At 38.6% G+C, this 25,166-nt stretch overlaps 1 protein-coding gene across 12 annotated transcripts in view; it reads left to right on the plus strand.

Annotated features, from left to right (window-relative positions):
* Positions 1–25,166, plus strand: part of ralgapa1 (Ral GTPase activating protein catalytic subunit alpha 1) — a 251,767-nt gene that overhangs the window by 214,173 nt on the left and 12,428 nt on the right. For 10 of the 12 annotated variants that reach the window (XM_069916813.1, XM_069916822.1, XM_069916811.1 and 7 more), the window contains one exon: positions 20,449–20,573. In XM_069916813.1, the coding sequence (XP_069772914.1) occupies positions 20,449–20,573 (125 nt within the window). Of the gene's footprint in view, positions 1–20,448; positions 20,574–21,058; positions 21,091–21,205; positions 21,236–25,166 lie in introns of those variants that run through there. The other 2 variants (XM_069916815.1, XM_069916816.1) reach the window with 2 other exon arrangements.

Here is a 25,166-nt window from a genome sequence, read left to right on the forward strand (position 1 = left end):
TTTATCTTAATTTATTTTTAATTTTTGAAAATTGTTTCCATCGCTTCTAGTAGTTTTTAAAGGTCTTTGTGTATCTTAAAAAAAAACAAATTTAATAACAGTTTTTTTTTTAAAAAGTCCTTTGAACTTTGAGAAACAATGAATTCTGCTCTAGATTTGACACCTTTCAAACAAGACTAAGTGGATTTTTACTGCCCAATTTCTGGGCATGGAGGTCAGTAGATTGACCCTTTGTGTCCAAAACAGGTGGTAATTCTAAAGAATGGGCCAGTGTCAGCATGTTCCAGCTTACTATTCTCTTCATGGTTGAAAGTTTGATGGGAAGCTTGAGGTCATTTACTTTTAGAACAAAATGAGGTAAGTTGGAGTTTTGAAATGAATAAGAAACTTGGAACATTAGAAAGATAGAGATATGGTTGTCCATGTACACAAAATGTTGCCAGTGGGCAAATACATAATTTTTTTTTAACTAGCCTTTATCTTAAGTGAACTGGAATGCAATGAAGAGGAAATTGTACATCCCTCATACATAGCCTAGAGTTATATATTCAGCTACTTCTTTTACATCCTTAGAATGCAGGCATTCAGGTTCAGATGGTTTGTCCTGTTAGTTTACCTGGAAATTTTAAAATGCTACTGATTAATACAAAGTTTCTGACCCTTTTGCTCCTCTTTACTATTATTTTGGGTTTTTTTGATAGTATCTCTTGTTGTGAAGATTTATACAGTACATGGTATTTGTTCTACATGTCTATGATCCACTTGCTTCTTATTGGTTTTTTTTATCCCAACTTCCAAGAGGCCAATATTTACACTTAATGCACTTGAAAAAGTCCTTATCAATCATTTATATATTACTAATTTAAGTTAGTTTTAACCTTGTATTTTTTAAATGTCCTCTTTCTAGTTTCTAAAATCTTTCCAATCCTTTAGGCCACTGATCTTTTCAACTACAGGTATCTAAATATTTCCTTTCAATCTACCATAATACTTTGCTTTACTTCAATAGTGAGCAGTGGGTGAATTTCTTTTCCCATGGATTGTTTATTTCTCCACAAAAGATTCAGAATTTAGAAATATTTCTGTAAAAAGTCATTTTAAACCTGTAGTAGAATAAAACAGGTAAAAGTCACTTGATGTCTTGGATTTATTTTTTCATCATTTTGGTGTTTTCTAATTACTTGCTGAGAGTTTTTATTTAGTTACAAATGACTTAAAATTAATGTCTTATTTTGGCCACATTTTAATTTCTGTTTGATGAGATTACTTTATCATCACTTAAAAGCGCCTTGTTAAATTAATTTGCAGGTGAGCTCCAAGAGTACTTGTAGTTCCTTCTAAACAGTACTTGGTGTAATTCTGTATCGTTTACTGTATAATAACAGCTTTATGATTGGGTGCTGGTAGATTTAATTGACAAGCTATCTCATTGGGCCAGACCAAAGCATCTTATTGAAAAGACTGGTGATTGTATCTTTAAAGAAATTACCTTATACTGCAACAATTTACTAAGCTTAATAGCTTGCTTTTAACCCAGCTTCATTCAGTGGCTTTTCTTAGTGGAAATATTTTTACCATGATTCTCCTCTTACAATGTTCGCAATTGTACAAGAAGCCACCATTCACTGTACTTGAAATTCAAGCATTTTTATCCTTTGTATCGTGTTGGTCATTGCTGTTTGACATATGTGGTGTAGATAGATCTTCCTGATGATCAGATTCATACTAATCTTGTACAATTGATGTCTAACTCTGATGTTTTGGCAAATTCTCATTGGGTCTCATGATGGTGATAATTTTGTCATTTAAATGTTTTGATTGCTTGACTGTGAAGAAGGTTCTAATGAAGTTTTTGTTCTCCCATTTGAACAATTTAGTTGATTGATCTGCAATTAGAGTTGTAATGCGTTACCAGATGAAGAAAATATCTACTAGAAGCAAAACAATTTGGGAACTGGCAAAAACTTTGCATTCATTAGTGATTATTTTATACAGATCAAATTTAATACTTAAATCCTGAATGAGATTCTCCAAAAATATATATATTATGAAATTACTCAGGAGACCATTTGGCCTATTTTATCTGCTCAGCTCTTTCAAAGACAATTGTGATTGTCCCATATTCCCATTCTCCATGTTCCAGCAGTTTATATTTTTCTCCCGTGTTCATCAAAGCCATATTTGAAAGTTTTTATTGAAGTCTCCATCATCTTACCAAACAGTGCATTCTACATACTTACTACTCATGTTGCCTTTCGTTCTTTCACTGATCTCTTTATTGGCCTTGATTAAGTTTTATGAAGCAATCTGCAGATTAGAGTTCAGCATGATCTTGTGTTGGATTTCAAGGCGTTCAGACTTGTGCAAAATTGCAGGACTGCTTCACTGGTGGACTCTCCATTGAGCCAGGTGCTGGATGTTGCATCTGTTCCCACAACTTTGTCATAACATTTGAATAGGGTCATTAACCTTGTGGGGCAAAAAAAGATGTGGATAACTTAACTTCTATTTTAATGTGTTCAAACAGTGGCAGCATGGTTTATATTTTCTATATCTTATTTTTCAGAGGCATTTAAAATACTCAAATGTAACAGCAGCAAGCTACAAGTAGCCTTGAAGACCTGCCAGGAAGCCCTTAATGTACAGAGCCTGTTCATTTTAGTAATTGTCTACTTTGTCCATTCTCTGAATTCTGAGCAAGATACTGTGGACAGCAGGTAGCATAGGATACGTTCAGACAGTAAACCTGATTCAGGACAGTCTGCAGTCTGATACTCTTTACTTACCTCACAATCTTTGATGACTTTGAACAACTCAATCAAATCTCCTCTGCATTTCTGTTTCATAGAAAACAACCCAGTTTCTCCATTCTCTGCAATCTTTATAGTAAATCTCATTTAAACCCTCGCCAAAGCTTTTGGATGCTTTGTAGGTTGGATGAAATAATCCAGCTTTTACTAACTGCAATGGTCTATAGGTTTAAGAACATAAAAACATAAGAAACAAGAGCAGCAATATGCCTTTGGTATATTTAGCCATTTTCTGCTATTTAGTAAGATAATTGCTGATATTTTTCCTGAGGTCACCTTCCTGTAAGCTTCATGTCACTTCATTCTCTGAACAAAATAATCTATTAATCTTTATTATGAATGTATTAAGTCACAGAACCATCCTTACCTTGTGTACAGAATTCTAGAGATTTTCAACCCTCTTGGGAAAAAAAATCTTCCAATTCTCAGTGATTCTAGGTAACACTAGGGACTAGCCAGTCAATCTATTAAGAATTTTGTTTTGTTTCATTGAGATAGTCATACAACACGGAACAAGTAATTAGGACCAACTTGTCCACGCTGGCCAAGTTGTCAGTCCCATTTGCCTGCATTTTATTAATCTCCTTCTGAGTCCTTTCTGTCCATGTATCTATCCAAATGTCATCTGCACATCATAATTGTGCCCACTTCTACAGCTTCTTCTGGCAGCTCATTGCTGATATGGGTCATCTTCTGAATGGGAAAACAATATCCCTCGGGTCCATCTTAAATCATTCTCCTCTACTTTTGGGGAAAAGACTCTTGAGCATTCACTTTATCCATGCCCCTCATTTTATAAACCTCTAGAAGGTCATCCCACAAACTCCTACACTCAAGAAAATAAAGACCTATCCAACCTCTTTCAAAAAGGCCTTCCAGCCTTGGCAACATCCTAGTGAATCTCCTCTGCACTCCTTCCAGTTTGTTGATCTCAAGTCAAGTTTATTGTCATCTGATTACACAAGTACAACCTGATGAAACAGTGTTCTCCAGTCCTCGGTGCAAAGCATGCAGATGTACCACCAAACATAATGCACACAAAGGCAATAAATACAAATGCAGGACAAGTATTCATATGTACAAATAAATAAATATTGTTTAGTGAATTTGAGAGTATCGGATGGTTAGTGTGAGCAGTTCTCTTAGTCATTCAGCGTTCTCACTGTCTATGGGAAGAAGCTCTTTCTCAGTCTGATGGTGCTGGCTCTGATACTCCTGAATCTCTTTCCTATAGCTAGGACAATCAGAACTTTTCCCACTAAGGCTGTTTTGGTCAGCACACCTTGGATCCCATGTGATCTGACCTTTCAAACTAACATGCCACACTGCATCTTGTCAAAGGCCTTGCTAAGGTCCATATAAGTAATGATCACTGCCCTACCCTCACCTATCCATTTAGCACCTCTTCAAATTTCCCACAAAATCAGAGGATGCACTTGATCAGGCCCTGGTGGTTAGTCCACTTTAATGTGCACCAAAGCTGCAAACACTTCCTCCCTGCTACTTTATACAGGGTGTATAACCTTGCAACACATTTACTCAAATTCCTTGGGTTCCATGTCAGTGAAGACCAATGAAAAATATTTATTTAAAATCTCACCCATTCTTGTTTCTCTACGCAAAGACAGACATATTGATCTCGAAATGGAATCAGTTCACTCCCTACCCATCCTTTTTATATACCTGTAGAATTTCATTCGATGCTCCTTTATTCTACTGCCAGATCCATCTCATTTCCTCTTTTTGGCTTTTTGATTTCCCCCTTAAGTGTACTCCTACACCTCTTATGCTCACTGAGGGATTAGCTTGATGCAGGCTGCTTGAAACTGAAGTATGGCTCCTTTTTTTTCTGACCACCCTGAGATTACATGACAGGCTTCTAAATTCTGAGTCAAGGTCCATACTGCTTTTCCTCATGGGGTAAATCCTAACCAGCAATAGAGTTTCCAGCTTTTGTAAAATGTGTCTCCATTTTTGTTGGCAAGTGTCCCAGGTATTTTCTTAACTACTTGTTAATCTGTCCTATCCCCTTTAAGGATTTTTGCAAAACTCCAGAGAAGTTTTTATTCTTGCATGTTCTGTGAAAATGGACAATTGAGTTCATATTATTTCCCTCTAGAATCAGAATTTATTGTCATGAACCTGTCGTGAAATTTGTTGTCTTGTGACAACATTACCGTACAAAAAATTGATATAAAATTTAATTTTAAAGTAAATAAATTAGTGCAAAAATAAGAGAAAATTAGGTGGTGTCTGTAGCTTCATTGTCCATTCAGAAATCTGATGACAGGGGGAAAAGCTATCCTTGTGCCTCTGGATGTTCATCCTCAGGCTCCTGTACCTCTTTCCTGATGGTAGCAGGTGAAGAGGGCATGGCCCGGCTGAGGATCCTTGAGAATAGAGGCTGCTTTCTTAAGACAAAGCCACTTGTAGATATCCTCAATGGAGAGGAGACTGATGCCCGTGATGACGCTGGCTGATTTACAACTCTGTAGTTTTTTCTTGTTTGGTGCATTGCCACCTCCATACCAGACAGTGGTAACTAGTCAGAATGTTCTCCATGGAACAGCTGTAGAAATTTGCAAGAGTCTTTGGTGTCAGACCAAATCTGCTCAAGCCCCTCACTAAGTATAGCTGTTGGTGTGCCTTCTTCATGATTGCATTGACATGGAGGCCCCAGGACAGATCCTCAGAGATGTTGACACCCAGGAACTTTAAGATCTTAACCCTTTCTACTGCTGACCCCTCAGTGAGGGCTGGTTTTTGTTCTGAGTTGAGTTCCCCTTCCTGAAGTCCACAATCAACTCTTTGGTTTTGCCATCATTGAGTGCAAGGTTGTTATTGTGGCACCACTCAACCAACTGATCTATCTCCCTCCAATACACTACCTATTGCCATCTGTGATTCTGCCACTGACAGTGATGTCATCGGCAAATTTGTAGGCAGTATTTGAATTGTGTCTCGCCACTCAGTCATGAGTGTATTGTGATTAGAACAGTGGGCTAACAGTTGAACATTGGTGAGGAGGAGATGTTGTTTCCGATTCGTCTTCCAATAAGGAAGTCAAAGATCCAGTTGCAGAGCAGGATGCTGAATCCCAGGTTTTAGAGCTTGTTAACCAGCACTGAGGGAATGATGGTGATGTAGGCTGAGCTGCAGTCAATGAAGAGTATCCTGACGTACATGTTGCTGTAGTCTAGGCGATCCAGAGCTTAGCGGAGAACCAGTGATATTGCATCTGCTGTGGAGCAATTGTGAGGATTGGCAAATTGCAGCGGGTCAAGATCTGTATTTGGGTATGAGTTAATTCTGGCCATGACTAACCTCTCAAAGCATTTCATCACAGTAGATGTGAGTTCTACTAATCGATAGTGCTACTGTTCTTCTTGGGCACCAGGATGACTGTTGCTCTTTTAAACCAGGTGGAAACCTCCAACTGCAGCAATGAGAGATTGAAAATGTCAGTTAACACCCTGGATAGTTGTTTAGCACATATTTTCAGTACTTCAATCTTCTTATCAAAATATAGTATCACTTCAAAATGCTCTGCATTGAAAGGAGGCTTGTGAGAAGAGTGCATGACCTGGTCCTATGCCACTTATCCAGCATAGGACCATGCATTCCTGTTGAAGTCAACATAAAAGAAAAGAGTATGATACATAGCAGATAACTAATCTACCAGCATCCTATACAGTTTATAATCTGATCAGTGGCAATAATTTTATTTTTTTGTCTAAGGTTGAGAATTATACATCACTCCTGAAGCTTGATCTTAATTACTGAAGCAGAGGTTATAGTCTCACACAAAAGTGTGACCACTTTGTTAGATTTAGTGTACAATATTCATGGGGAAGAGAAATGAGAGGTAAATTATACTGTTAACTCTGTCTTCTTTCCATTATCAGCAACTTAATAGAACCCTTCATTGATGGGGCGATGAAGCAGAACTTACTCATCAATAACCTCCTCACTAATGGCTCATTGAGGTTTTACTAGGACCATTTATTTGGGCTGATTAGTGTATTTGGGCACTGCAGGCTCATGGGCTAGTAGGGCCTATTACCACGCTGACTCTCTAATTTTTTTATGAAATCACAGACTTGTTTACATTCTTGGTCCAAATATGTCTGAAAGAGTTGAGTTCTGGTGATGTGGTGAGATAAATAGCTCTTGACATCTAGAAAGCATTGGACTATCTTAGTAATCAAGGAGCTCAGGTAAAACTGAAGTCAATGGACTTCAAGGGGAAAATACTCCAATAGTTCAAATGAGAATTAGAATATCATTAACAATTTGTTAAATTAACCTACCCCTATGTTCAGTGATATAACCATCCCAAGTTATCCTCCATCAATTTCCTCAAGGTCATTATCAACCACAAGCTCAAGTGGACTAGTCTCAAATACCACAAGAAGGTCTAGCTTGGGTACCCTGTGACAAGTAGCTCAAAGCCTTTTTCATCATGTGATGCATAAATGAGAAATATGATGGAAAAGTCTCCATTGTCCAGATGGCTACATTTCAAAATTCAGCACCATCCACAATTAAGTAGCCACTTGATTGACACCCCATCCACTACAAGCATGTGATGCACTGTGATTACCACCCAAACTTGAGATCTGTACTACTAAAAAGGGACATATGAACAGACACGAGTCCACCTCCTTCATGTTCCTTTGACATAACCTAGTCTGAATCATGGAACTCAATCCCTGATAATGTTGTGGAAATACTCTCGCCAAATGATTGCAGAGATTCAGGAAGGATGTTCACCAGCACTTCTCAAGGGAAGTTGGGGATGGATAATAAATGCTGGCTTTACTAGTCACACCCCCATCCAGAAAAATCAATTTTTTTAAATTGTATGTGACTAAAGAAGTGGAATACACTTCACTGAATCTGTCAGTTCAGTATTAGTCATGTGAAAGGTTCTTTCAGATCCTCCCTTTTCATCAGCTTTGAATTTTTTTTCACTCTTCATTGTTGAAAAGAAATGGTAACTGGGTCAGCAACCATTGTCTTCCTTTAAATTTCTAGCTTTGTTTTTAATGTGTAGGCTATTAAATTTTAATAACGTTCAGTTGCCAAGCCACATTTGTTACCATCCATCTGTTCATACTGATTGTGAAAAGGCAATATTGTCAAACACGTTCCCAGACAAGTAGCTCAGTGCACAGCGGGTATGTGAAGTGGGATTTTCACAAGGAACCGATGGCTCTGATTTCTTGTGATAAAGTATCAACGATGAAAGGTTTGGCATATGGTTTAATGTGATAGGGAGCTTGGGTCATTGCCTTCCTCGGCTTTAACTCATCTTAATTCATTCAGTGAAGCCAAGCAGCTTACCATTGTTTTACTGGGAGAAATGATCCATTGAACTGCTTTTGAGGTTTTTTTTTAATGAGTAGCTTCTCAAACCATACAACAGTTTGAGGAGGCATTGTGCCTAACTTTCTGATTTGATCATTTGTAGAACGTGGAGCTGGTTTCTATTGTCTTTTGATAAAATATATGTTTTGGTTCAATTATATTTAATTATTACATTAGAGGTTTTTTTTTGTTTTGCATTGCAGATTATTTGCATATTAAAGGGTTTATTAAAGAGCAAGGTTAAGCAATTGTCAGATATTGAATATTATGTCGTATAGTGCATTGGAAACATTTTAATTTTTTTATGTTTTCCAGTGGTTCAGGCATACTGTACATCCTTTTATTGTAGCTTCTGGTGTTATTTTGCTTTGAATATTGATACTTTAAATTTTGGCTAAATAATTGTGATGCTGGAAATTTCCTGCAAGTTCTCAGTTTTAAATTTCAGAGACTGATGAGGATTATTGAATTATTATTAGAGCCATTTGTTAAGGAACATACAAGTCTTTAACAGAATGCTGCCTGGAATATCCTTGAAACACCCTTGGGAATGGGGTCAAGTTGATGCTTCTCAAAATAAAAGTCAGAAATATTCTACATCAAAGAGATAAACCTCTCTGCTTTGAGAGAGGAATGTAGGAAATTGTAGCTTATGTGCACTTTCTTCATTTAATTGTGGAGAAGCCACAATTGTTATAGTGAATGTTCCCTATTTGATGCTGTCTTCTTGAGGAGGAGGAGGAGGAGGAGGAGGAGGAGGAGTAGGAGAAGGGAAGAAACTAGAACTTTGTGGCTAACTGAAAGATCCTGAAAGTAATGGCTAATTTAAAAAAGTTCAATTGGCCTGCACCTTTTTTTAATCCTAAAGCTGCATTGTGTGTTAGCCTTTTTGTGTACATCGTAAAACAAAAATAGCTTTGAATGCAAGATCCATAGGATTTCACTGCAATTCACTTCTGAAAGCACCGTTCTGATGTTCCTTCCCAATCAGTGGGGGATTAACTACCACCCAAGCCCTCGGTTGAAATTTAGTAAGGACCCCCCCCACCCACCCCTCCTCCAACCCTTCATCCGACACTGTGACTGTGGTAAATCACAAAAATGCTGGAGGAACTCAACTGGTCTCATAGTGTCCACAGGAGGTAAAGATACCTTGAAGAAGACCTCATGCCCAAAACGTCAGTAATACATCTTTTACCTTCTACGGACGCTACGAGACCTGCTGAGTTCCTCCAGCATTGTTATTTTACAACTCAATTTGCAAAAGCAAGTTCGGCTTCTCCCTTTTATTTTGCTGAGACTTCATTCAAAACAATTTATACATTACACGTTTTCAACAGCTGCCACACGAATAATAACAGACTAAATATCCCTGCAGCGAAGGAACAAATTACACTTTCATTTATTAATAAAATCTGATTGTGCAAAATCACAATGCAAAGATGATTTAAAATGTTGACATATTAAAGTTCAAACACTCGCTTATACCTTGAGAAATCACTGATTTAGTTTAATATATAAATCCAACAATTAATTTAATGTGCAACCTTATTTTTTGCTGACCCTATCGATTTCAAAGAAATGTAAAGTGGTGGGCTCGTCCCACTGGGCAGGGAAAGTTTGATCCACTGTCCCCATCCTGATGGGCAGAGAGAGGTTGCCGTGCCACTCAGGCCGGGTGGGCAACAGTGGAAACCTGCCAGGGCCCCGGGTGCAGATGTGGGGAGGAAGGACAGATAGTGGAGTGATAAAGAATAACACAGAATGCCAGTTGAGGAGTTGATTTCGGAGTTAAGATTGAAAATGTTAAACCAACAAGAGAAAGATTTAAAAGTTTCAACTGAAGAATCCAAATTGGATTATTGATTTCCTAACTGCAACCTTTGTGTTGAAGCGTTCATGCTATGCAGTCGTGGAGAAGAACAACATGCACACCAAAGCTTTGAAGTCAAGACTGGTTTATTGCACCGGCCATCGCGTTTATATGGGCCCCGGGCGCTGACGTCAGGCCCCGCATCATCTGAGCACTGGCCTGGGATAGGTCAGCGTTCCCGCCGTAGTTCCCCATCTTCCTGCCATGCAGTAAGTCACTTGGGATGACTGCTGGTGTCATCCCCAGGTCCATTCGGTCACTGCATTCATCAGCCATTTTGTAGGCCAGTCAGTGTCTCCATGCGCGGGCCACTACAATGTAGTAATTGACTTTTGTGAACGATGTCAGAAATAGTATAAAAACAAGTTCAAAGCAAACAAGCTGAGAAATCATGAATAAGAATCTAAAAAAATAATCGGATAAGAAAGCAGCTTTCTCACAAATTGTGTTAGCAAGTAAATAGGCTTCAAATGTTGATGGCAGTTGCTGCTGTCTTACCTTCCCTCTGCTTCTGGTAGTTGGCTCCAAATATTTCGTAGAGTATCAAGCTAGCCCTCAATACCAGGAAGATGTCATTGGCAGCCAACGACATAGCTGCCCAGCTTTGACGACTCCTCCTCCGGCGTACATGTACTGCAGCTCCCCGGCCTTGCTCTCTTCTTGTGCTTGCTACTGCCGGAAAGCCACCTGTGCAGCCATGACCTGCTACCTCTTGGCAATCAGCATACACTTGGGACACATGCAGTCCTCCAACAGCAGAAACGCTAGTGAGCCTTGACTGCCGAGACCATGCCATGGTTGCGGCAGCAGGCGCGTTTCAGGGATCGGGGGTAACGCTCGGCCACAGTGGAGGAGGCTTTGAGCTGCAGAACAGGAGGCAGACTTCAGACTCAATTTTTTATTGTTCACGCCAACTCAACGTGACGTGCGACAGGTGGTGATGTAATAACGTCATGGAGGTGGTGAACATAATCTCACAGGAAGTCATGACTGCAGCCGCCTGCAGTACAAAGTAAGTCCCTAAAAGTATTATTTATTCTAAATGTTTATATGTTTAGATCCTTATTTAGGTAACGAAGTAGTATTTGTAATGAAAATAATATATACAAAAATACTGAAATATCTCAGGCCTCTTTACCCTCCTGGCCCATAGGCTTCAGGCTACTCAGCCTAATGGTTAATCCACCACTAATTTCAATGTGTTGTAGCCTTCTGTAGTTGCCAGTGTGTAGCCCAGATGTCATCTTTGCAGTCAACTCTTAAAGGGTCTCTCAAACACTTCCATCTGCATGGGACATTGCCACTAAATTAATGTTTCACTAATGGGAAGGGAGACAGATAATACTCCTAAAGTGTCAAAGAGATCTGGACTAGCTGGTGAAAAATAGTATCTGCAGGGTACTTTGAGTAAAGGCCTTTGAGTAGAGACATTCTTTAGAGGGTACAGCCAAGTGTTCCTTGCAAGAGGTTGCCACTGAGTAAAATTTCTAAATGCCTAGGCTCCAATACAGGAAGCATCTTGACTGTTTCTCTATGCTATACAAAAAGTTGGAAATGCCTCCTCTTGCATACAGAACAGAGGCTTGGAAGCAGAGAGTAACCATTACCATGGATTTTATAAACAAGTAAGCAAACTACACTTGAGAGCCTACATTTGAGGTCATGGCTCAGAGATCTCGGTGAAGATGATCAGTACAGTTTGAGTAGAACATAGAACAGTACAGCACAGGAACAGTCCCTTTGGCTCACACGACTGTGCTGAACATCATATTCAAATCAAGCTAAAAATCTGCATGCACCTAATAGATATCCCTCTTAAACACTACTATTTTATTTGTTTCCTTCACTACTCCTGATTGACACTTACCTCTCTCTATATAAAATATTTGCACACAACATCTCCCTTAAACTTCGACCCCTTTACCTTAAAAACCTGTCCTCCAGCGTGTGACCTTTTGTGGGGAAAATATTCCAGCTATCGATAAACCTCTATCTCATCTGCCTTCTCCCTCTATCCTTCAGAGAAAACAGCCAAAGTTTGTCCATTCTCTCCTAGCTCTCAAAACTAGGTGATATCCTGTTAAAACTTTCCTCCTTGCAATGGGACAAGAAATCTGCACAACATGCAAAGTGTTGGACCTTTTCAACAAAAGTTTCAGAAAATGTCGAGTTAAAGAAACTAGTTTTTTTTTCTGAGTGAATAAAAGCAATTGTTTGATTACTGAAGTGAAAAATCACAAGGCAGATGAATTTTGTGTATTGTACTCTGGTGTAATTTGGAGGGGGAAAATTGCTTTTGAATCCTCCTCATCCCAAATTTGTGGTTGCAGCACATGAAGGGAACCACAGACCTTTAGTGGAGAAATCTGCAGTTATCTTTGGAGAATAACTTGGATAGCTTTGAGCCTTGATAGCCCCGTTTTTCCGCTGAACAGCAACTGAGTTTACTGGTGGAGTGGTCAAAAGCAACAATGTTGACAGAATAATAAGGTCACAAAAAAATACCATCCAAAGAAAGACAGAATTTGTTTTACTTGGCCATGTATGATCCCTTGGAGTGACACTTGTGAAATTTGAGTAACTGGAAAGGTAGGTTTCTAATTGCATGCCATTTTGAAAACTATTTCCAGAATTATGGTTGCAGCAATTTGAGCTTTTATGATTCACTTTTGAGTTTATTCTAAAAGCACCCAAGCACTTAACAGAAAGTTCAAATCATGTTTGTGTTCTGGAAAGCATGGGCTCCAACCTGCGCATAAAGTCCTCTGCAGAATTGTCCCATGCCCCTTGATGCTGCACACAGCAGTACTGAAAAATAACAGGGTTCAAGGGTAGGGGAGGGTAAATACATGCAGTAAGGTGGAGAAGCTTTTACAATACATCCATTGTAGGTCAAAGTATGTCATGCCTGTGATGCAAGAAGGGTTAGGCATGAGGATACCTGAATTTCTGTCATTTTCTTTTGACTCTAAAATGGCTGCTTCCTTATGATAAACACAATCTATTCCTTTAGCCAGGCAATCTTTCCTCCCCACCCCCCCAAAAATAAATAAGTGGTGCAAGCTAGCTTTACTTAACTGACTTTAAAGCCTTCTGTGGTGAGAAATTAGTTAATTTCTTGTGATATGGAATGAAGTATGATCATGCTATTTTGCTACTTTGCTAACTTGGCCTGTCTGATTAAAAACCACAGTTAAACAGTTATGTTTGCGGGCACTGTGATTGTGGTGCAATACACAAAAGTCCTCGAGAAATTTAGCAGGTCATATAGGAAGCAGAGGGTTAAAAAAAAGCCCAGTTGTGTAATTTCTAGTGGCAACGTGGTTGCTTGTCAAGAATCTTTTCACCTCTACCATTAAAAATATTCAAAAACTCTTGTTTCCACCATCCTTTGAGGAATAGAATTCCAAAGACTCACTATCTTTTGAGAAAACTCATCATTCATCTATGCATTAAATAGACAATACTTTATTTTCAAGCCCACAAGAGAAAACATGCCCTGCACATCCATCATATCAAGACTTCTTGGAACTTGGGCAGCTTACTAAAGTAACTAGCTCCATAATTGCCATTTTTAAAAATCATATAAAGTGATCATTTAAGCTGACTCTGCCAACTGTGACTGCAATCCTTTAGCATCTGTCACAGATTTCTGTTCAGCTGGCAACCCAAGAATTGTGCTAAAGAAGTACCAGGTGTTTGTTCTAATTCTCAATTGACCCACATTATAAGCAGTATACGTGTTGTATTTTAGCTGCAAGGATTAGCACAGCCTCCTTTCTTTGTTAAATCTCAGCTTTCATTCTATTGATTGTGGTAAATACCAAGGTTCAATAATTAAAATTTGTTCTGCAACAGTGCTGATGTAACACTTTGGGTACATTGATGAGTTCTAATTTTTTTTAAATGTCCAGTTGTATCCAAATCCTCACGTTCTAACTTGTCCACCCATAAACTGTGTACTCAGTGATGAAAGGAGATGGATCTTCATTACAGGGTAGCTCAGCTTGGTCTTACATAATTCTAAGTGATTCAGACAGAAGAATTGGCAATAATAAAGACTATATTTCACTACATACAATTTAATTTGGTTGGCAATAGTTTGCCTGTCGATGTCAAATAAAAACATTTTATAATTATATTTAAAATAGACATTTACTCTATTATTTGTCATTTGAATAATAGCACTGATACTCTAAATATATAAATGTATTAAATATTATTTTTAAATTATCTTTTATTATTTGCTTGATGATTGTCAGTACTATCTACATTAGAAAGTCTTCCAATAATCTAACCAAATATGGAACAAGTTTCAGTAAAAAATTTTTTTGCCATCTTGCAGTTTCATAAAGGCTTAGGTCAAAAAGTCGTCAAGTTCTATCAATTACGATCCAATTAAAAATGTTTTCTTTTAAAGATGGACAGGGTCTGTCCCTGGCTTTTCTTTTTTAGAATACATGACTTTATTCAACACTTCTGATTTTAGTGAGGCAATAATAGTATGAGAACATAAGAAATAAATGCAAAGGGTAGACCTGTGGAACCTGCTCCTCCATTTAATAAGATCATAACTGATCTGGCCCTGGACTCTACTCCACCTACCTGCCTTCTCTTCATAACCTTCAATTCCCCACAACTATTCAAAAATGTGTCTAACTTGTTAATGAAGCAGCCTCTACTGCAGGGGTGTTCAATCTTTTAATTTTTAGATTGGACATACAGCATGGTAACAGGCCATTTTGGCCCACAAGTATGCATCGGGGGTATAGGTTAATTGGGTAGAGTGGACCCGAAGACCAAAATAGCCTATTACCATGCTGTATATCTAAATTAAAAGGTTGGCCACCCCTGCTCTACTGCTCCTTTGGGCAAAGAATTCCACTGGCTCACTACTTTCCAGGAAAAGCAGCTCCTCGTCTCCATCCTAAATCTATTCCATCAAATCTTGACTCTGTGTCCTCTAGTTCTAGTCTTACCAACCAATGGGTATTTTGTATGCTTCTGAAGGATCCCCTCTCATTCTTCTGAAGTCCAGTGAGTACAGTCCTAGGTGACTCAATCTCAATCTCTTCATCTCTGGAATCAACCTGGTAAATCTCTCCCAAGCCAGTGCATCTTTTCTCAAATAAGGAGATCAGAACTGTATACAGTGCTCCAGGTGTGGCCTCACGAGTACCCTGTACAGTTGCAGCAGAACCTCCCTGCTCTGAAATTCAATTTCTCCAGCAAATAAGGTCAACGTTGCATTTGCATTCTTGATTACCTGTTGCACCTACATTGGCAGTCGGCTTTTGTGATTCATATGCACAACCCCACGTCCCTCAACACAACAGCTTGATTCAATCTTTTACCATTTAAATAATGATCTGATCTTGGATTTTCTTTTCCTTCTATGATGCATGACCTCATATTTACTAACGTACTCAATCTGTGGCACTCTGCTCACAGCTCACACTAGAGAAACACCCAGTTATCCCAACTCTCTGTCTTCTATTGGTTAACCAATCCTCTATCCATGCTAATACAATTCCCCCACATCCTTATGGATAAGTATTTTATACACCACCTCATCAAACGTGTTCTGAAAGTTCCAGTTTTCAACACCCACTTTTTCCTCTCTCTCCATAGTGCTCATAATGTCCTCAAAGAACTCTAGTAAATTTGTCTCACAGACTATGTCCTTCCTGAATCCATGCTGCATCTGCCTGAAGAGACCATTTCCGTCCAGGTGTTTTGCAATTTTTGTTTGCTTAATGATAGCTTCAAGCACTTTCCTGACTAAAGATGTTAAGCTAACTGACCTATAGTTATCTGCCTTTTACCTGCATCCTTTTTTAAAACATTGGCATTATATTTGCTGTATATTGGAGTTTTATTGGATTGAGATCATTTGTTCAGTAGTTGCTTTTATCAGAATGTCTGGAACTTATTTTCCATTTCCTTGATGTTTTTATCAAATAGCAATTCGCAGGAAGGCTCTGTTCATGTTTTCTGTTTTACATTGTGTAACTTTGAAACCTTTATCACTGAAATCTATTTTCACAGAGAAATATGTATCATTCCCAAAAAGTGAAATGATAAATTGATAAGGGGTTTCGACCAAAAGCATTGACTGACTTTCCATGTGATGTTGTCTGAGATGCTGTGCTTCCAGCAATTCTTTATTTGCTCAAGATTCCAGCATCTGCAGCTTCTGTGTTTCTTTCATGATAAGTTTATTCCAGGTAAATGAAGCTTATTGTCCTTGTGGTCTGATGGACTTTACAAATTCTGGTTAGATAGTTGTCTATAGTCTATTAGAATCTTTCATTGGCACCTTTTATGTGAAAATAATGTTCACTTGGGAAGTTCTGTGCACCATCATATTATGAACATTATCACTCTGGGAATTTTCAAGAGCCCTGATAGACATTTCTAACGAGTTGATGAGCTTTTTGTACACTTGCTTCAAGTTAACTTGGAGAGATGGCTGTCAGTTGTCTGCATCAACAAGAATGAAAAGTACAGTAGGTACAAGCTTCAATAGTCACATTTTCCCCTAGATAAAATACAAAAATTGTTTGTCATTGCAAGAGGCCACATTTTCTATGCATGAGACACTGCAAATGGCACTGTTAGCCATTTAAAGTTGTAAAATGCATAAAGATACAAATGTGCCCATGGTTGATTTGCTCATTGTCCATTGCTATACATTATCATACAAAGGGCAGTAGCAGCTCATACATTTCAAAGATACTTAAATTTGACTTATTTCAGTGAAATTAGTACTTTACTACCAAACAATTATATTTTAAAGTAAAGCCAAAAGGTTCCTGGTGAGCATTTTCAAATGACTGTACGAGTAATGGTGGTTGAAAAAAAGGTTTGGGTGGATCTATTTAAATATATTTCATAAATAACTGATTTTCATTGGGACCCTGAAAATACTCAGCATCCTCCTCTCTCCGTCCTCATACCTTGCTTTTTCCTTCTCCCTCCTGATTCCCTCTCTCCTCCTACTTAAGAAATTATCTTTCTGTGATTGGGGGGGAATGCAATGAACTGCTCCAGATTCTGTGTTTTCAACTCTATATATTTTGTAGAAACTAATCTATTGTTTCCTGTTTTGATTTAATTTATGTTGTCTTTTATTTTGTTACAGTCCAAACAGCTACCGAGACATATTCTCTACTTTAATCCAAGATTGTGGTATTTTATTGCCTTCTGTACTTATGATTGATACAAAGTTTTTAATAAATATTTGTTAGCATTTTATTTTTCCCAAAATCAACCAATCATTTTAATAATTCAACAAACAAAACTTGATATCCTAAAAAAAAATCAAATATACAAAATTTGCTATCATAGCAGTTGTGCTCTTTCTGAGATCAATGAGAGGTATGCTCTTTCTGAGATCAATGAGAGGTAAAGTTTAAAAAAAAAATTATGGTAATTTTTCTCAAATGATATATACTTCTTTTTTCTTTGGCTTGGCTTCGCGGACGAAGATTTATGGAGGGGGTAAAAAGTCCACGTCAGCTGCAGGCTCGTTTGTGGCTGACCAGTCCGATGCGGGACAGGCAGACACGATTGCAGCGGTTGCAAGGGAAAATTGGTTGGTTGGGGTTGGGTGTTGGGTTTTTCCTCCTTTGCCTTTTGTCAGTGAGGTGGGCTCTGCGGTCTTCTTCAAAGGAGGCTGCTGCCCGCCAAACTGTGAGGTGCCAAGATGCACGGTTTGAGGCGTTATCAGCCCACTGGCGGTGGTCAATGTGGCAGGCACCAAGAGATTTCTTTAGGCAGTCCTTGTACCTTTTCTTTGGTGCACCTCTGTCACGGTGGCCAGTGGAGAGCTCGCCATATAATACGATCTTGGGAAGGCGATGGTCCTCCATTCTGGAGACGTGACCCATCCAGCGCAGCTGGATCTTCAGCAGCGTGGACTCGATGCTGTCGACCTCTGCCATCTCGAGTACCTCGACGTTAGGGGTGTGAGCGCTCCAATGGATGTTGAGGATGGAGCGGAGACAACGCTGGTGGAAGCGTTCTAGGAGCCGTAGGTGGTGCCGGTAGAGGACCCATGATTCGGAGCCGAACAGGAGTGTGGGTATGACAACGGCTCTGTATACGCTTATCTTTGTGAGGTTTTTCAGTTGGTTGTTTTTCCAGACTCTTTTGTGTAGTCTTCCAAAGGCGCTATTTGCCTTGGCGAGTCTGTTGTCTATCTCATTGTCGATCCTTGCATCTGATGAAATGGTGCAGCCGAGATAGGTAAACTGGTTGACCGTTTTGAGTTTTGTGTGCCCGATGGAGATGTGGGGGGGCTGGTAGTCATGGTGGGGAGCTGGCTGATGGAGGACCTCAGTTTTCTTCAGGCTGACTTCCAGGCCAAACATTTTGGCAGTTTCCGCAAAGCAGGACGTCAAGCGCTGAAGAGCTGGCTCTGAATGGGCAACTAAAGCGGCATCATCTGCAAAGAGTAGTTCACGGACAAGTTTCTCTTGTGTCTTGGTGTGAGCTTGCAGGCGCCTCAGATTGAAGAGACTGCCATCCGTGCGGTACCGGATGTAAACAGCGTCTTCATTGTTGGGGTCTTTCATGGCTTGGTTCAGCATCATGCTGAAGAAGATTGAAAAGAGGGTTGGTGCGAGAACACAGCCTTGCTTCACGCCATTGTTAATGGAGAAGGGTTCAGAGAGCTCATTGCTGTATCTGACCCGACCTTGTTGGTTTTCGTGCAGTTGGATAATCATGTTGAGGAACTTTGGGGGACATCCGATGCGCTCTAGTATTTGCCAAAGCCCTTTCCTGCTCACGGTGTCGAAGGCTTTGGTGAGGTCAACAAAGGTGATGTAGAGTCCTTTGTTTTGTTCTCTGCACTTTTCTTGGAGCTGTCTGAGGGCAAAGACCATGTCAGTGGTTCCTCTGTTTGCGCGAAAGCCGCACTGTGATTCTGGGAGAATATTCTCAGCGACACTAGGTATTATTCTATTTAGTAGAATCCTAGCGAAGATTTTGCCTGCAATGGAGAGCAACGTGATTCCCCTGTAGTTTGAGCAGTCTGATTTCTCGCCTTTGTTTTTGTACAGGGTGATGATGGTGGCATCACGAAGATCCTGAGGCAGTTTACCTTGGTCCCAACAAAGCTTGAAAAACTCATGCAGTTTGGCATGCAGAGTTTTGCCGCCAGCCTTCCAGACTTCTGGGGGGATTCCATCCATACCTGCTGCTTTGCCACTTTTCAGTTGTTCGATTGCCTTATATGTCTCATCCAGGGTGGGAACCTCATCCAGCTCTAGCCTTAGGGGCTGTTGAGGGAGCTGGAGCAGGGCGGAATCTTGGACTGAGCGGTTGGTACTGAAAAGAGATTGGAAGTGTTCTGACCATCGGTTGAGGATGGAGATCTTGTCGCTGAGGAGGACTTTGCCGTCTGAGCTGCGCAGCGGGCTTTGGACTTGGGGTGAGGGGCCGTACACAGCCTTTAGAGCCTCGTAGAAACCCCTGAAGTCGCCAATGTCCGCGCTGAGCTGTGTTCGTTTGGCGAGGCTAGTCCACCACTCATTTTGGATCTCCCGGAGTTTGCGCTGAAGATGGCTGCATGCGCGACGGAAGGCTTGTTTCTTCTCTGGACAGGACGGCTTTGTAAGGTGAGCCTGGTGGGCAGCTCGCTTCTTTGCCAGCAGCTCCTGGATTTCCTGGCTGTTTTCGTCAAACCAGTCCTTGTTTTTCCTGGAGGAGAAGCCCAGTACCTCTTCAGTGGATTGCAGTATGGTAGCCTTCAACTGATCCCAGAGGGATTCAGGGGACGGGTCCGTGAGGCGGGTTGCAACGTCGAGCTTTGCTTTGAGGTTTGCCTGGAAGTTTCCTCTCGCTTCGTCTGACTGCAGTTTTCCAACATTGAACCTCTTTCTGGGGGCTTAAGTAGTGTTTATTTCACATTGCTGAATCACTGGCATCAAACTGCGCATTTTTCAGAATTTTGATACCAAGTAATATTTAATCTTAACTGCAGACCCCTTATTTTTATCAGTACAAGAAATAGAAAACCTGTAATAGTTGGTATTAGAAATGAAAATCTCAACAAAAGGTTACACACTTTTGGAATAGAGATTGAAATGCATTACGAAGAGAATGTAGAGGAAGATTTTCTCCGTGAAACAATGCTATCTCATTTTAAAATTGTTTTAAATTCAGATATTATGGTTGTCATTTTGAGTTTTCTCTTGCATTCATTTACATTTCATAAATTTCTATTACACACTTCAGAGACATACCATGGTTAGATCTTTTTAACATTGTTTTGGTAGAAATGTAATTTTTCTGCAAACATGAATGATTACGGTATTTACTTCGCTATCATAGACTTTTTATGGTAGTTAGTCTAATTAGATTGTTTATACTTAATTTGAATGTCAGCTATGAGGAGAGAGCTCGATACCTGGAAACGATTGTACAACATCATCAGGAACCAGCCACATTTGAAGATTTTGCTGCCCAAGTCTTTTGTCCAGCTCCTTGCCATCATTTACCACCTGATGCAGGTAACAGTAAATACTTTATCTCAAATTTGAATTCACAATTAAATTCTAATCATAATTTAATATAATGTGCAATTATATAATTGATTTGTAGCATTTTATTTATTTAATTTCAAGCACTGTCACTTTAAAGAAATTTCATACCTTTATTAAATTATAACATTGAATCTCTGGAATAACAATGGACTGATGGATTGGTAACTGGTTTATTATTATGGTTTGGTGGGGTAATGTAAATCTGGATCACCAGAAGCAAGAGAAACACTTTTATGAAGAATTCTTAGAATGTTTTTTTTTTATTTAGAAAAAAAATTTCCTGTGTTGCTTTATATTTTTTCGGTGAGTGAGATTCATGTGCTGTGCAAAAAATGACTAAGAAATTGCAGTTGACATTATTTCACAAAACATACAACAAACTAAGTCTTACAGTAAAAATTAAAATGTTATATATTGGTATATTGGTGATCCTTCATAAATTTCTTTTATAGCCTTGGCTTTCTGGTTATATTGATCTTAAAAGGTATTTTCAACCTATTTTGTTATTTATAGAAGTGGCAAACTCAGAGCTTTCCTATCCTGTGCAAATCAACTTTGTGTCAAAGTGATTATTTTCATTGTTTTATCTTCCCCTTTAGATCATTAATTGTCAGTTCTATAAATCCAAGGTAAGATTCAGAGAGAGAGAGCTTCTGTTCAGATGACTTCTTACCAGAGCACTAAACATTTAACAGTTTAAATCAATTCTCTTGATGCTTTGATCACTAAAAGATATTTTCCCCCCCAAGAGCTTTGGTTTGAGTGTCACCTCTACTGTAGTTTACTAACCAGGCCTGCACGTCAAACTAACCTTCCAACATTTATATCTCTTTAATAATCCAGGTTGTTTTAGAAAAATAATACCTCTATTCTTTTTTATTCCCCTCTTGCATGAACCAGAAGTAATAACATTAATGTGTGTATGTACTGTTTGGCTCTAATGTCAGCAGTAAGTATGTAACATGGACATTACATTGTAGATGCCACAATTGTTGCAACTGCAGTATTCTGTAAATTGTATCGTTGTCTTTTAAATTTTCTGATCTTAGAATTATTTGCTCCCTATTTTTTACATTTTTCTAAATTTATTTTCTTCAAGTTCTGATTGCTGATTGAGGTTTCTTCAAATCACTGAACTTGATAATGTGGAGAAAATATTAATTACAAATTTGTTTGTTTGTTCAGGTGCCTTGCCATTTGGCCTGGGCAATCATGTCTCCCCATCCATCAGGGTCTTTGACCCTCCGAATTTTAATTGCTGCCTAAAAATTAAAATTATCTAAATGTTGATATTCATTGAGCTAACAACCATGTCCTCACAAGCTCTCACAAATTGTAAAGTTTCTATGAGGATTGCAATAACATTCCCTAATGATAAATATTCAGAAGTGAAAATAAATTAAACTTATTTTGATAAAATTTAAAATTCAATTACAGCAGTTACTAAGCACAAGAATTTTGGAAAACTATTTTACTACACTGGCAATAATAAGAACTCGGTTATTTCTATATTTTAATATGCAGTAACTAAAGTACTCCCAACATACGTCCGTGTTCTGTTCCGGATGACCAGTCGTATCTCAGAATGGATGTATGTTGGAATTGCCTTACCTATGATACTGAAGAGTAAAATGATCGATTTCCTTCCGTTCTATCGTCCCTTTCATTCTCTCTGTTGCTGCGGACCCTGAGCATCCTACGGACTCTACCGGCTTCTAAAATCTGTTTTACCATCAGAATATAGAGCAACAGAATCAGAGAAAACAGGACACAAGGAGTTAAAATGCAGTGGAATATCTCAACATGGCGGCCACAAGACCAGCTCTCATGAGCAATTTTGCTTTTTTATCTGAAATTCAAAATAATTTCACTTTAAAATTAGCTTTGTATTTTTTTTAAATCACAATTAGATGCAAGTTCAATGCTGTAACTAAACTACTCAGCAACAAGGCAGATTATTTTAGAAAGAAAAATGACTTGGATCATCCCCAAAAGAAGTAAATGTGTTGAAGACTTGAAGGTGGTTCTGATTTTTTTTTTGTAATTGGCTGGATAACCAAAATACTGCAAATGCTCAATGTTATTTTACAGTTTTTTTTTAAGAGCTGTAAAATATTTCCAATTCTACTTTCATATCAGTTTAGAATCGTATACATTTAGTCCCATTGCAAAAATATATATTATGGATGGGTCTTATGATCTTTGCTGAGAGCAAGATTTTAATCATCCAGTGAAACTTGTTCCTTATTGAGTAAAGAAATAATATCAATAGTGTGCTGTCATGTCTCAAATCGAATTGTGTATCTAAAAATTGGAGTTTTTCAGCAAAAATCTTGTTTTAAATCACATTGTTCTTTTCTATTTTCTTCACATTTTCCTCTCAGAATCTGTGCCATGTGGTATGTTTGACTGAAAATTTATAAACAGTTACTTTAACTTCATATTGGTCTAAATCTAATGAAGTGAGTTGAACAGCAGCAGAAAATATAGTCTGTTAAATAAATGGCGACTGTCCTTTTTCCTTCCCCACCTTTCTTGCACCCTGGATAATGTCCTTGAATATACAGTTGATGTTTCAATGGCAATTCTGGGGTGTGACTGGATGAAGGAATTAGCAAAACCAAATGGAGGAGGAGAGAAATCAAAGCTTTTAATATCATACCATATTTTTCCCCCACGACATTATCTGAATCCTGACTTGATATTAGTGGCTTATACTGCTCTATCACTAACACTGCCAACAATCCAGCTCTACGTATGAACTAAAACCAGTCATTTGTTATGTGCAAATCCTGACAGTGATTAAATCCCAATTGTAAGCAACTTTTTTATTCTTACCCACTTCCATATGCTAATTCTTCTCAACAGGTGGAAATTAGGAATAAAAGTTCATCCGTTGTTATTTTTCTTTCTCTTCTCTCCATTTCAAGATCATGTTAATTTTAGTGACTCCAGCCTGTTCAGGGATGAGCTGGTATTAGAACATGCCAGGGGTTCTGTTACTCAAGTATAACTTGGTGATTTATCAGAGATTGTTTATAGCCAATGAGTTGTGGATTGACCAGTTCTAAGGTTTTTCAGTTGCTTGAAATACTTAACAGGTTTTAAATATGTATTTTTTATTTTGGCGGCTTGAACTTATCAAACCAAGTGGTGAAGTCTTTTCCAGATTATGCATTCACAAAGTATGTTTCAAATTAGTCCATGAAGCCTTGTTTTTGGCACTTTAATTGTTCTGCAAATGAAATACGTAAGAAACTATATTTTTAATTTTGATTTCCCTGTTGACCTTTAGAGGTTCTTAATCAATGCATTAATTCTCCTTTTTGTTGTCTTTTGGGAACACTCTGAACAAATAATCTTGAATGGGCTTAATTATAAGACAAGATAATTTAATTTGTTAAATTTGTAAAATGTGCATATTTTCTGATATGCATCATTGCCACCTATTTTCATTCTGCGAAGAAGAGAGACAGCTGCAAAGGTTCAATTATTTCTTTGAACAATTCATAACTTCTTATCTTTGGCAACTGATTTTCTTTGCTGAGATTTACTGTGATATTATTCAGTGTTTTGCATGTAAAAGGAGGTTCCAGATTGGAATGTGCAGTGCCCTCCATAACGTTTGGGACAATTACACTTTTTTTTCCTTTATTTGCCCCTGTGCTCCACAGTTTTAGATTTGTAATCAAACAATTCGGATGTCTTTAAAGTGTGCATTCCAGATTTTATCCAAGGTTATTTGCATACATTGTGGTTTGACCATGTAGAAATTACAGCACTTTTTAGACATAGTTCCCTCATTTCAGAGTACCATAATGTTTGGGACATTTGGCTTCACAGGAGTACTCAGATATATTTAATTGCTTCATTGGTGCAGGTAAAGAGAGCTAGGCTTGCTTCTCAGCTTTTGATCACCGTGCTATTTTTCAACATGACGACCAGAGTTTTAAATTTAAATTTAGACATAAAGCACGGTAATAGGCCATTTTAGCCCACAAGTTCATGCTGCCCAATTACACCCAATTGACCTACAACCCTCAATACGTTTTTGAACGGTGGGAGGAAACATGCAACCGTGGGTAAAACCCATGAAGACACAGGGCGAACATATGAACTCCTTACAGACAATGTGGGATTCAAATCCCAGTCCCAATCGCTGGCGCTGTAACTGCATTGTCCAAACTGATACACTAATCGTGCTGCCCATTCTACCAATGAAAGTCAAAGAACCCATTATGAGGCTGAAAGGCAAGAATAAAACAGTAAGAGATATAAACTAAATATTAGGGTTATCAAAATCAGCTGTATTAGACATCATTAAGAAGAAGGAGCATACTGGTGAGCTCAGTAATCGCAAAGGGACTGGTATTCCAGGGAAGCCCTCCACTGATGATGACAGAGGAATTCTCATCAAATTCCCAAATGTATGTCTGACAGATCATAAACACTCTCAGGAAGCAGTTGTGGATACGTTAATGACTACTGTCCGCAGAGACATCATGAAAAAAATACAGAGGGTACGTTGCAAGATGCAAACCACTAGTTAGCTGCAGAAAA

This window comes from Narcine bancroftii, chromosome 2 (assembly GCF_036971445.1).
Source record: "Narcine bancroftii isolate sNarBan1 chromosome 2, sNarBan1.hap1, whole genome shotgun sequence".
In the NCBI taxonomy this organism is placed as follows: domain Eukaryota; kingdom Metazoa; phylum Chordata; class Chondrichthyes; order Torpediniformes; family Narcinidae; genus Narcine; species Narcine bancroftii.